Genomic DNA, 14,390 nt, shown 5'->3' on the forward strand with positions numbered 1-14,390 from the left:
ATGACTCTAAATTACTAAATTAGATGAGCTGTTTAAATACCTGTCAACCTCCAACTTGAATATGAACAATGACTCTACCTCCACAGTTTGCTGGCTAGACAGTTCCTGATTCTCAGAGTTGCTCTTCACCTCGTCTGAAAATGGCAACCCCTTATTCTGAAACTGGCCCCAAGTTATAGATGCCCCCACTAATGACCTTAAACAAAAACTGCTCAGACTCGTGTAGTGTTGTAAGCATGTGCTATATGTCAGTACGCAACAGAGCGAGCGAATGGAATGCACATGTTGGAATTGTTCAGGACACGTGATGAGAAGCATGTTGAAATCCAGGAGAATGAAACAGCTCATCGAGAGGCTACTGCACTGTGCACCTGTGGTGACACCACCATCAGTCATCCTTGCTGCTAATACCATCAAGATCTGCAGATTTGATTTTCACAAGAACTCGTTGAGCAGCCCTTCACCCTGTTAACTGTTGTTCATTTGTTTCACAGGTCTGTGGCATCACTTGCAGACAGATCAAGCCAGGAAGCTCTGATAACTAATTTGGCAGAAGCATTGAAGAAAAGACAGCAGCAATCTTATTGATCCTTTGAGCTCACTGACAAAAGCAAAGCACTGTCAGTTTCAGTTACATTATTTTCTTATTTCTTTTGTTCTTTAATTTGTCCTATTAAAATTTGCCTAAACTATTCTTGTTTAAAAGCCATTCTAACCCTGTCAGAACTGTATAAAATGCTGTTTTAGCTTGTAAACAACACAAAAGCATATTTCACGATCAAACATGGGGAACTTTTACCAAAAGGCATCTTGTACTTTGACTGCTATTGGTCACATTGTTTAACATACTAGCCTAGATTTTTTTTTGTTTAAAGACACTGGATACACTTAAAGTGTAAAGCAAGGAATAAAATCAACCTGCAGACAACAATCGTGAGATGGAGACCCGATCTCACTGGAGCATCATGTTCTAATTACCAGTTGCAACTTTTGAAGGGACAAGGATTGTATGTTCAGTATTGTACTATAGAAAAGATGCTTTATAAATTGACCTGAAATTCTACAAGTTCTAACATATTTCCCTTAAGGTTTACCCATGTCAATATTTTCAAGAATGCAAAGTTTTTTATGTAAAGCTTAAACATTAAAATGTACATTGTGTCCTAAAACCTCCAAGCTAAAAATAAATAGAACTAGAAAATCACACCAAACAGCAGTTATGTGTTAATTCTGTTTCTTTTTAGAAATGCCTCGGCTTTTTAAAGGAAATGCGTGGGGAAAAAAAAGAACCGTCTCAAGTCGACTTCACTATACAGTTAAATCTTGGCTGAAATGCACCATTTATCTGTCTTAGATCCATATCGTGGATACCCTGACCTAATAAAAAAATAATAAACCACTGGGTTCTGAAAATGCTAGTTGCTCGAGCAGCTATAGGTTTCTGGGTGAAGGGAATTCTGTTTTTCCATTATTTGTTACATTAGACTTTATTTAAAGCTGGTTAAAGTTTAGAGTAGCAGAATCCTACAGACCACATTCATTCCATTGGGGGATGTCCATCTACTACTACGAAGCAGTCTTCATAAGAGTTGTAATAAGTAGATTGGCTTTTGGTTTAAAAATTAAATTTATCTGGTCAGACTGGAAAATGAAACCATTATTTGTATTTTTTGTCACTCTGCAAGTGATAGCCTGACGATAGTTTATTTGCAAAATAAAGATTGATTGTGACACCAGATTTGGAAACTTTTTTCTGGTTATTTATAGCAATGCATTAGCTGAGAAGTTGGGGTTATGTATTTGGAGTAATGCTATTTCCAATTCCCATGTAATAACTTCGAGAATTTAAAACATAATTCATTTTGTAATTGTGTTTGTTATCAAACCCGCCAACAAGGGAGGTGCTGTTGTAGTCTGGCAGGCTGACTGTACTGAGGCCAGGTGCCAGCTCTTGGACACCACCTCACAGATAAACACATGGCCATCTTCCATCTCCCAAACTGTTTCCAATCTCATCACCTCTGGCTATCATCTCACCACCACAGTCTCCAACCTTTTCGTTCCCAGCCCCGCACAGCCCGCTTCTATCTCCTTCCCAATCCACAAATGGGACTGTCCTGGCTGACTCAATGTTTTTGACTCCAGTCCCCTCCCACCTCCATCTGAGGCACCTCACACGCCCTTCAACTTTTCCTGAACTTTGAGTTTCTAAACCCCCAATGCCACATCTTTACGATGGATATCCAGTCTCTTTGCACATCCATCAAGGCCCTCCAGTTCTTCCTCAGACACCCAATTAATTTCCATCTACTAACACACACCTCCGCCTAGCGGAACCTGTCGTCACCCTCAACAACATCTCCTTTGACACCTCACTTTTTCCAAGTTAAAGGTGTAGCCATGGGGACTTGCATGAGCTACCGCTATGCATGCCTTTTTGTCGATTACATCGAACAATCCTTGTTCCAAACGTGCACTGACACCATCTCCCATCTCTTTATCTGCTACATTGACCACTGCATCAGGGCTGCCCCTGCGCCCATGCAGAACTCATTGATTTCATTAACATTGCCACTAACTTCCATCCTGTCTGTAAATTCACTTGGACTATCTCTCGCATCTCTCTCCCTTTTCTTGATCTCTCGGTCTCCATCACAGGGAACAGACTATTGACTAATATCTACTACAAACCGACCAACTCCCGCAGCTTTCTGGACTACACTTCCACCCTGCCGCTTGCAAAGACATCGTCAACTTCTCCGCATCTGCTCCCAATTTGAGGCTTTCCAAATGAGGACATCCAAGACATTTCGGATTGGAACCCTTTAATCTGAAGATCTGAAGTTTCAGTCCGAGACCCGAAATAATTACTACGGGGGCTGTCTGTATGGAGTTTATACATTCTCCCTGTGACTCTGTGGGTATTCTAAGGGTTGTCCGGTTTCCTCCCACAATCCAAAGATGTATAGGTTTGTAGGTTAATTGGCTTTGATAAAATTGTACCCCGTGTGTAGGATAGTGTTAGTGTATAAGGTGATCGCTGGTCGGCACGGGCTCGGTAGGCTGAAGAGCCTGTTTCTGTGCTGCATCTCTAACATCTAAAAAAAATCTGCAGTTCCTTCCTATGCAGAATATCTGAGCATGATCACATTTGTGGGATCCTAATTTGCAACAGTGACTGCACTCTTAATATACTCGGTAAAGCACTTTGAGACTTTTGCAGTCACTTCAGCTGATCAATGAACTGTAAATTAACACTCTTTGTTCTACAGATCCAGTCTGCCCTGATGAATATTTCCAGCATTTTCTCATTTCTATTTGTGTATTTGCAGTTGCCATGTCATTTTGCTCCTGAATTCTTTTTCCCGATAGGAATTATACTGGCAGGTACCCAGGAATGTACTCTAATGTACATAGAATGTACACCCTAGCCACCTTTTAACGTACAAATTCTTTTATTTTCAGCGATATTTTTACCAACATGCATGTCTCTAAGTGGTGTGTGACTTCTAAGGTGATCGTCAAGCTGCTACTTTGAAAAGTCCAGTCACTGGCCGTTGTCCTCCATAATTGAAAGGAAATTTATATTTAGTTTGGGACCAGTCTGTTCAGGAGATTGTGTTATATTGCTTTTAAATATGGTCCACCATGCTTGCTCCCAAGAAATCTTAATATATATTTTGAGTCTGTTTGTATAGATTTTATTTTACATCCACAACAAATCAGAGCAGCACATTTTCCAAATGCCAAAGAACTAGTAAAAATGTATTGCAAATGTAAAGATTATATTGAAATATGTGTATTTAATTATTTTCATAAAATTGATTGCAACTAAGTATTTTCCTGTTCAGAGTTTTGCATAAGTAACACCGTGGGTTTTCTCCAGGAGCTCCGGTTTCCTCCCACACTCTAATAACGTACAGGTTTGTAGGTTAATTGGCTTCAGTAAAAAATGTAAATTGTCCCTAGTGTGTAGGATAGTGCTAGTGTACGGGGATCGCTGGTCGGCACGGACCCAGAAGGCCGAAGGGCCTATCTCTAACCATCTCATTTAAACTTTGCCCCTCTCACCTTAAAGCCATGCCCTCTAGTCTTTCAGATGGAGATAAGGAGAAATTTCGTCTCTTGGAGTTGTGAATCACTGATATGCACTTTAGCCTAAATTATTACAGAGGCCGACTCATTGAAGACTGAGATAAACTGACATTTAAACTGCAGGGAAGTTGAGAGCAATGGGGAGCGAAGGGAAACTGGTATTGAGGCCAAGGATCTTCTCGAATGGCAGAGCAAGTAGGAGAGACTGACTGGCCTATTCCTTCCTCACACTTGTGTTGTAATCAATAGGATGAGAGCTCTCTGTCCATATTCAATACAACTGAGTGTGTGTCATTGATCAGTGAAGCACATTCCTCTGAATGAAAGGTGGAATGCAACGTCAAGCTCTTTGGTTCTTTTGTTGACAGGAGGGAGACAAGTGATGCACAGCGACTACAAAGCAGCAGGTTTAAGGGAGATGATAGCTGCATATTTTTGTGAATGTATCAGTCACTCAAGGCTCAGCAGTAGACAAGGTCTTATTAAGTAGCTCAGATTGGTGTTAAGATCCTGATCTTCTTCTCGCTTGGTTGCAAGGATGTTGGAAAGAAATGAAAGATTTCTGAAAGGCTGCATGTAATGGAGAGGTCAGTGTACTCTGCTCCAGCTGTGCCTCACGTTCCTCTGTGCCTTCCCATCCGTGTCCTCAAGGTTCCCAGCGGGTTTTTGTGGCCAGCTGCAGCAGGGACTGTAAAATGGTGCCTCTTGTATTTGGATTCAGTGGGCTGTTCTGTACATTCTGTACTAACCAGGGCAATTGTGCTTATGTATAGGGACAAGCTGTATACAAAAAAATTATTTCACTGTACCTGGTACATATGACAATAAAGAAACCATTGAACCATTAATAAATGAGTCTTTTACCTGAACCCTCACTGAGTCATTCACACACCACCCAATGGGAACCTACTTGGGTAGAATGTACTTCAGTCCTATGTAGTGCACATGGCCATTTGCTGACAAATTAAGTTCATGGGATCATTAGGAGATAAGTGATAGGAGCAGAATTAGGCCATTCGGCCTATCAAGTCTGCTCCTCCATTCAATCATACTGATCTATCTCCCTCCTAACCCCATTCTCCTACCTTCTCCCCATAACCCCTGATACCCATACTAATCAAGAATCTATCGCTGCCTTAAAAATATCCATTGACTTGGCCTCCACAGCTTTCTGTGGCAAAGAATTCCACATACTCACCACCCTCTAAAGAAATTCCTCCTCATCTTCCTGAAGGAATGTCCTATAATTCTGAGGCAATGACCTCTGGGCCTAGACTCTCCCACGTGAAACATCCTCTCTACATCCACTCTATCCAAATTTATTGATCCACTCTAGTCTACTTGTGTTAATGTTTTAAATCCAACGGAATATCTCACATTTGTGGGAGTTTGTTGGGTGGCACAGTGGCGTAACGGTAGAGCTACTGCCTTACAGCGCCAGAGACCCGGGTTCCATCCTAACTATGGGTGCTTGTCTATACAAGAGTTTGTATCTCCTCCCCGTGACCTGCGTGGATATTCCCCGAGATACATAGACAATAGGTGCAGGAGTAGGCATTCGACCCTTTGAGCCAGCACCGCCATTCAATGTGATCATGGCTGATCTATTCGGTTTCCTCCCACACTCCAAAGACGTACAGGTTAGTAGGTTAATTGGCTTGGTTATAAATGTAAAATTGTCCCTAGTGTGTGTGGGGTAATGTTAATGTGCGGGGATCATTGGTTGGTGCGGACTCGGTGGGCCAAAGGGCCTGTTTCTGTGCTGTATCTCTAAACTAAACTAATTTATGCTGGATTCAAATTTCTTTAACGCTGGCCTGAAACTGATAGGTCCAGAATTAGTTCTAGCAAGGTGAAAGCTTTCATAAACTGCACTGTAGCATTTTGTTCTTTCCCGGGGCAAACGTTTGCATATGCATGAATACTTCAACAAGTAGAGCTCATGTTCTCCACAGACTGAACAGTGCCGTCCTCTGCTCAATATCTAGTTCAGCAAAACCTGGTTGTAACAGTGAAGTCTTGTTCCACTCTGTAATAGAAATATCACCTGGCATGCATTTGCATGCATTTTTTTGTGGAATGCAGATGGAAAGGCATTTTGTTAGGAAAGGCCCGGCATTAATTAATTAACAATACAGAAAGTGGTGAAGGTGAAATGCATTAGCTTTGTCTATTCTCTGACTTCTGTCTCAGACGGGCCATTCCCAACTGTTGTTTATAATAATAATAATAATATATTCCTTTATTCGTCCCACATCGGGGAAATTTACAGTGTTGCAGTAACAAAGTGGATAGCAAGAGATCATTCATTATAAATAAAAGTAAAGACAAGGATAAATTGTCATCAGTTTACTTCTGTCCTGAGATGCTGCCTGACCTGCTGAGTGACTCCAGCATTTTGTGAATAAATACCTTTAACTGTTACTGTTGACTCATCTGCTGGGAGCAGTGCTGATTGTGCAGTCTCACAGCAGCGGGAAGGAAGGACCTCCTATATCTCCTCTTCACGCACTTGGAGTGACAGAGTCTGTCACCGAAGGAGCTACTCAGTGCAGTGACAGTGTCCTGCATGGAGTGGGAGTCGTTGTCCAGCAGCGATGTTAGCTTTGCCATCATCCTCCTCTCTCCCACCGCCTGTACTGAGTCGAGGGGGCAACCCAGGCCAGAGCTGGCCTTCCTGACCAGCTTGTCAAGTCTCTTCCCCTCCGCCGCTGAGATGCTGCTGCTCCAGCAGACCACACCATAGAAGATGGCTGATGCAACCACCGTGTTGTAGAAGATCCTTAGGATGTGTTTGATCTTTCCATTGCAAAATAGAATATTCAGTCAAATAGTGAAAGGCCTGGATAGAGTGGATGTGGAGAGGATGCTTCCACTGGCGAGAAAGTCGAGGACCAGAGGCCATAGTCTCAGAATAAAAGGATGTATCTTTGGAGTTGAGGAATTTCTTTAGTCAGAGGGCAGTGAATCTGTGGAATTTATTGCCACTGACGGCTGTGGAGGCCAAGACAATGGATATTTTTAAGGTGGAGATTGACAGATTCTTGATTAGAATGGGTTGTGGGGAGAAGGCAGGAGATTGGGGTTGAGAGGGAGAGATAGATCAGACATGATTGAATGGTGGAGTAGACTTGATTGGCAGAATGCCCTAATTCTGCTCCTTGAACCTATGAAAAAATTCCTTACCCACCCCCCACCACCCTTAGCAACACATTCCAAGCACCCACCACTCTGTGTATGAAAAATGTGCCCTTACATCTCCTTTAAATTTATGTCTAGTTTTAGTTTATCATCATGTGTACTGAGGTACAGTGAAAAGCTTGTGTTGTGTGCTAACCAGTCAGTGGAAAGACTGTAAGATTACTATCTGACTGACTATAAATATAATTTTATAAACTTCTATCAGGTCTCCCCTCAGCCTCTGACAATCTCGGGAAAACAATCCAAGTCTATCCAACTGCCCCTTGCAGCTAATCCCCTCTAATCCAGGCAGCATTCTGGTAACCCGCTTCTGTACCCTCATCAAAGTGCCACATGCTTCTCGTAAGGGGGTGACCAGAACAGCACACAGAAATGTAGGTGTAAGTCCCAGTCGAATCTCTGAGGAAGTCTCACAAAACCAACAGCCTAATAGACTCTCATTAATGTTGCTCCAAACCCATTAACTCCCACTGTTCAACTCCCTTTGAGGGAACAGTGTGTAACAAAGGGGATTTGGTAACGATTAAATGAAATGTTTAATCTGCTGCGATCCTACTTCATCTCTATCTGGGGAAGTTCTTTCATTCACAGAAACCTCATCATATCTTGTTCAACAGATCTCATTGTGTCTAATCAAAGATCCAATTTGCAAACTCACTCATTGGAACTGCGGTTTACAAGGCTGCTCTTTCTACCTGAAAACCTATTACCTTCCATGACTGCTCTGCTGGTTAATTAAATTCTGTTTCAACATGTCCTGGCCCTTTAGACAAATGTTCTTTATTTTTCTTTAATTTCTATTTAAAAGAAACCTAAGCTTGTTCCAACATGCATCGGCTCAAATTCCTCATACAAGGCACAGTAGCAGGCAACTCCCATCTCACACAGTGGGTGTACGGAACGAGCTGCCAGAGGAGGTCGTTGAGGCAGTTCAGTTTAGTTCCTCGTCACGTTTACCGAGCGAGGTACAGTGAAAAGCTTTTGTTGGGTGCTAACCAGGCAAGCACTATTGCAACGTTTAAGAAACAATTATACAGGTATATGGAGAGGACAGGTTTGGAGGGATATGGGCCAACTGCAGGCAGGTGGGACTCATGTAGATGGGGCATGTTGGTCGGTGTGGGCAAGCTAGGCCGAAGCGCCTTTTTCCACGCTGTAAGACTCTGACTATGTGTCCTTGGAAAAATGCATGGTATCCTTCAGAACTTGGAAATCAGATGCAACCAAGTGTGGAGGTGCAGCACTGTGGAGCAATATAGCACAGAAACAAGCTCGACCCGCCAAGTCCATGCCAGCAAGTCCTTCACACTAATCTTATTTTTTAAATTCTCTCCACTTCCTCAATAACTCACATGCACCAGACTCCCCACCATTGACTCCATCTACAATACACAATGCCTCAGAAAAGCACCCTTTACAATCACTTGAACACAAAAGAATACAAAGTGCTGGAATAACTCATCGGGTCAGACGTCATCTCTGGAGAACATGGATAGGTGACGTTTCGTGAAGAAGGTTCTCGAGCTGAAAAGTCACTCATTCATATTCTTCAGAGATGCTGCCTGACCTGCTGAGTTACTACAGTGTCCTTTTGTACTGAAAATGTGATCCATCTAAGGGTAAAGAGAGAGGCCAAAAGCAGCCCTTGCATTTACAATCTTTACTCATCGGGTCAGACGTCATCTCTGGAGAACGTGGATAAGTGAGGTTTCAGGAAGTGCACTGAAGAAGGTTCATGTCTGAAGAGGGTCTCGACCCGAAACGTCATCCATTCCTTCTCTCCAGAGATGCTGCCTGCCTGAGTTACTCCAGCATTCTATGTCTACTGTCACCAAGATATGTTCTCCAGTGACTTGGATGAGGGAACGAGTGTAATGTATGAAAGTCCGTTAATGACACAAAGCATGGAGACAGGGTCCACTAAAGGATATGACAGGTTAAGCAGCGGAAACTAAACCAGAGGGAGTTTAGAAGTCCAACATCTGAACTTTTACAGTGAAGGTGCTAAAAAGAAAACAAACAGGGCAGCACAGTGATAGAGTTGCAGCCTTACGGTGCCAGAGACCCAGATTTGATCCTGACTACTGGTGCTGTCTGTACGAAGTTTGTATGTTCTCCCTGTGACCCCGTGGGTTTTCCCCGGGTGCTCCGGTTTCCTCCCATACTCCAAAGATGTGCAAGTTTGTAGGATAATTGGCTTTGGTCAAAGTTGTAAATTGTCCCTGGTGTGTGCTAGCGTAATGTGGATCACTGGTTGGCGTGAACTCGATGGGCCAAAGGGCCTATTTCAGCTTTGTATCTCGAAACTAAATCTGAACTAAAATAGCCTGGAAAAAAAAGTCATTTAATTTGAACTTTGTAGAGAGAAGTCCTTGGGATAGTTCAGGCCAGGATTCAGATCTGTTTCATATATCTGGCCTGCTCTTCAATTACATTCCTTCAAATGAGCTGTATTTTGTTTTTCTATGGTCTCGCTGACCTGCTACATTGCAATACTACATTTTATGGAGAGAATGAATGGGTGAAGTTTCGGGTCGAGACCCTTCTTCAGACTGATGTCGGGAGTGGGCGGGATAAAGATAGAATGTAGTCGGAGACAGTCAGACTAGTGGGAGAACTGGGAAGTGGGAGGGGATGGAGAGGGGAGGCAGGGGCTATCCGAAGTTAGAGAAGTCAATGTTCATACCGCTGGGGTGTAAACTACCCAAGCGAAATATGAGGTGCTGTTCCTCCAATTTGGGCTGGGCCTCACTCTGACAATGGAGGAGGCCCAGGGCAGAAAGGTCAGATTGGGAATGGGAGGGGGAGTTAAAGTGCTGAGCAACCGGGAGATGCTGCTTGTCCCATTGAGTCACTCCAGCATTTTGTGTCTACCTTTGATTTAAAACAGCATCTGCAGTTTTTTCCTACACATGTTACATTTTATCATTTGTATACGATTACATGTTACATTTTATCATTTGTATACGATTACATCAATTTATTATTTTCCTCTTTTGAACATATTTTCCAAGATTCTTATTCTTATTATTTCTTCCCTATTGCACCACATCATATTTATCTGTCATTTAGGTTATTTGCTATTTACATATTCATTATTCTGTTTTAGAAACAAGGAACTGCAGATACTGTTTTCAAAAAATGACACAAGGTGCTGTAGTAACTCAGCCGGACAGGCAGCATCTCCGGAGAACATGGATGGGTGATGTGTCAATGTCACTGAAACGAAAGCTGCAAAGCTCGTCCAGCTTTCTTCCCCCAGCCTTCCCCCCCCCAACAACTAGTCTGAAGGGTCCCAACCCGAAACATCTCCTATCCATGTTCTCCAGAGGCTTACAGTAAATGTGAGCTAAGTATATATATATATATATATATATATACGTGGGAAATCCATCTGCATTGCGAGTTTGTAACTTCTTATGGTATAAATTATGGCTAATTAATGATGACCAATAGACAATTGTATTTCCACCGAGTGGCACCAGCAATGGCTGCCTCACCAAGACTGTCTGTCCCTTTGTTGTTTGTTTAGTATGTGTTAAATGTATGTTTTTAGTGTTCTTTAGCTTGTTTTATGCGGTGTATGGGGGAAACTATTTTTAATCTCTTACCTCGATGGAGATGCGATTTTTTTTCCCGTATCGCATCTCTGTCCGCACTGCTGCCTAACATCGAGGAGTTGGCGGCCTCTGCTGGACACCGACTTCGGAAGCTCCAACCGCGATAGCCTGCGGACTTACCATGGCGGAGCTCGCGATCCCTGTCAGGGATCGACCTCTGAGCTCCGACCATGGGAGCCTGCGGATTTAACATCGTGGAGCTTGCGGTCTCTGGTTAGAGACCGACTTCGGAAGCTCCAAGCCACAGGAGCTTCAACCGCAGCAACGCGGGAGTTTCGATCGCCCCGACATGGGAGCTTCGATCGCCCCGACTGCAGATTGTTCGACTGCCCCGACCGCGGGAGAATAAAGAGGAAGAAGCTTAGACTTTATTGCCTTCCATCACAGTGAGGAATGTGGGGAATCCCTCATGCCCCATGGTGGGTGTTTATATTAACTTTTATGTAGTTGTGTGTCGTGTTGCTTTTTTTTTTAGTATGGCTGTATGTTAATACGAATTTCGCTGAACCTTAATTGGTACACGTGACAATAAACTGGCCTTGAAACAGTTCTGGTGTTAAAGATGCAGGAGATTAAAAACCTGTCACAATGGCGGCACCTACTGGTGATTCAGTGCACAACATTGTCAATGGATAAAAGATGTGCCATTGAAAGCATTTTATCAGGATGCATTACAGCCTGGTTTGGGAACAGCTCCGTCCAAGACCGCAAGAAATCGTAGAGGTTTGTGGACGCAGCCCAGACCATCACACAAACCAGATTCTCTTCCATCGACTCCATCTACACTTCACGTTGCCTCGGCAAGGCTCACCCTAGTGACTCTCTTCTCTCCTCTCCCATCAGGTGGGAGATACACCTCCAGCCATTCTCAGGCAACACAACGGTCCTCATTAGCTAGAGTGTGGTCATCCCATCTACCTCAGTGGAGACCTTTGAATATTCTTTAAATCAGACTTTATCAGACATGAATATATCTTTGCACTAAATGTATTTGATTGTATTCATGTATAATCTTTCCTGACTGGATAGCGCACAAACAAAAGCTTTTCACAGTATCTCGGTATATGTGACAATAATAAATAAACAAGTTTAGGTGGATGAGGAAGTATCTTATTGAAGCCTACCAAATAATGAAAGGTTTAGATCGAGTGGATGTGGAGAGGAAGTAGTGGGAGAAAGTAGTGGGAGAGTCTTGGACTAGAGACCACAGCCTAAGAATAAAGGGACGTACCTTTAGAATGGAGATGAGGAGGAATTTCTGTAGTGGGAGTGAACCTGTGGAATCCATTGCCACAGTTAGCGGGAGTGCCAAGTTAGCGGGAGTGCCAAGTGAACCTGTGGAATCCATTGCCACAGTTAGCGGGAGTGCCAAAGTATTTTTGAAGTGGAGATTGATAAATTCTTGATTAGTACGGGTGTCAAAGGTGACAGAGAGAAGGCAGGAGAATGGAGTCGAGAGGGAAAGATAGATCAGCCATGATTGAATAAGAAAATAACTGCAGATGCTGGTACAAATCGATTTATTCACAAAATGCTGGAGTAACTCAGCAGGTCAGGCAGCATCTCGGGAGAGATTCTCTCCTGAGATGCTGCCTGACCTGCTGAGTTACTCCAGCATTTTGTGAATAAAGCCATGATTGAATGGTGGAGCAGACTCGATGGGTTAAATAGTCTAATTCTGCTCATATGTCTTATGAACATTAATTTATCTGTATATTTCTCAACACAGAAACAAAACCATATTCCTTTAGCTACTAGAGTGGAAAGCAAGAATCCCCGCATACACCACTGATTGACATGGCACACGATCTGAGAGACAACCACAAATCTGCATTTGAAACAGTTGCAATAGGGCACCCTGTACAATTTTACCCTAACAGTCAGTCATAGAGAGTGGAAGCAAGCCCTTCGGCCCAACTTGCCCATGCCGGCCAACATGTCCAAACTACACTATTTCCAGGTGAGACAGAGGTTCACCTGCACCTCCTCCAACCTCATCTATTGCATCCGCTGCTCCAGATGTAAACTTATTTACATCGGCGAAACCAAACGCAGGCTCGGCGATCGCTTCGCTCAACACCTGCGCTCGGTCCGCATTAACGCAACTGATCTCCCGGTGGCCCAGCACTTCAACTCCCCCTCCCACTCCCAGTCTGACCTTTCTGTCATGGGCCTCCTCCAGTGCCATAGTGAGGCCCACCGGAAATTGGAGGAACAGCACCTCATATTTCGCCTGGGCAGCTTGCAGCCCGGTGGTATGAACATCGACTTCTCAAACTTTAGATAGTTCCTCTGTCCCTCTCTTCCCCTCCCCCTTCCCAGATCTTCCTCTATCTTGCTGTCTCCACCTATATCCTTCCTTTGTCCCGCCCCCCTGACATCAGTCTGAAGAAGGGTCTCGACCCAAAACGTCACCCATTCCTTGTCTCCCGAGATGCTGCCTGACCTGCTGAGTTACTCCAGCATTTTGTGAATAAATACCTTTGATTTGTACCAGCATCTGCAGTTATTTTATTATACTACTAGTTCCACCTGCTCACCTTTGGTCCCCATCCCTCCAAAACTGTCCTATCCATTATGTGTCTAACTGTTTCTTAAATGTTGGGATAGTCCCTGCCTCAACTACCTCCTCTGGCAGCTTGTTCCATACGCCCACCACCCTTTGTGTGATTCCTCTTAAATCATTTCCCCTTCACCTCAAACCTATGTCCTCTGGTCCTCGATTAACCTACTCTGGACAAGAGACTCTACGCATCTACCCGATCTATTCCTCTCATGATTTTATACACCTCTATAAGATCACCCTCATGCTCCTGCACTCCAAGGAATAGAGTCCCAGCCTGCTCAACCTCTCCCTCACACTCTCTAGTCCTGGCAACATAGAAAATGGGTGGAGTAGGCCATTCGGCCCTTTGAGCCAGCACTGCCATTCAATATGATCATGGCTGATCATCCAAAATCAGTATCCCGTTCCTGCTTTCTCCCCATATCCCTCGATTCCATTAGCCCTAATTTACATCGGCGAAACCAAACGCAGGCTCGCCGATCGCTTCGCTCAACACCTGCCCTAAGAGCATATATCTAACTCTCTCTTGGAAACATCCAGTGCCTTTTATGGCAGAGAGTTCCACAGATTCACAACTCTATGGGTGGAAAAGTTTTTCCTCATCTCAGTCCTAAATGGCCTACCCTTTATTCTTAACATTATGTTTCTAAATCATACTCCTGTTCCCTTCAGTTAAGCCCTGGATCCATGTTCCCTTCAGTTCTTCTCTTTCAAGTATCGACTGTTTTCTATTTCTCCAGCATTTATCCATTCCTGTGGTTCACTGTTTATCCAAGTCTTTCATGTGGAATTAAGTGCACATATTCAAAAAAGACAAAGGCGTAGATTTTTAAAATGATTATCATTAATGAAAAAGACCAATCCATTAGACAAACAAACATTGGTTTAGGAATGTTTATAACATCTGT

General features: G+C 43.4%; 1 protein-coding gene across 1 annotated transcript in view; it reads left to right on the forward strand.

Annotated features, from left to right (window-relative positions):
* Positions 1 to 1,754, forward strand: part of capzb (capping actin protein of muscle Z-line subunit beta) — a 97,991-nt gene extending 96,237 nt beyond the window's left edge. Inside the window, exon 9 of the mRNA XM_078424983.1 lies at positions 495 to 1,754. Within this exon, the coding sequence (XP_078281109.1) occupies positions 495 to 588 (94 nt within the window). The 3' untranslated portion in view covers positions 589 to 1,754. The remainder of the gene's footprint in view (positions 1 to 494) is intronic.
* The last annotated feature ends 12,636 nt before the right edge of the window (positions 1,755 to 14,390 follow it).

Source organism: Rhinoraja longicauda, chromosome 30 (assembly GCF_053455715.1).
Source record: "Rhinoraja longicauda isolate Sanriku21f chromosome 30, sRhiLon1.1, whole genome shotgun sequence".
NCBI classification, from domain to species: domain Eukaryota; kingdom Metazoa; phylum Chordata; class Chondrichthyes; order Rajiformes; family Arhynchobatidae; genus Rhinoraja; species Rhinoraja longicauda.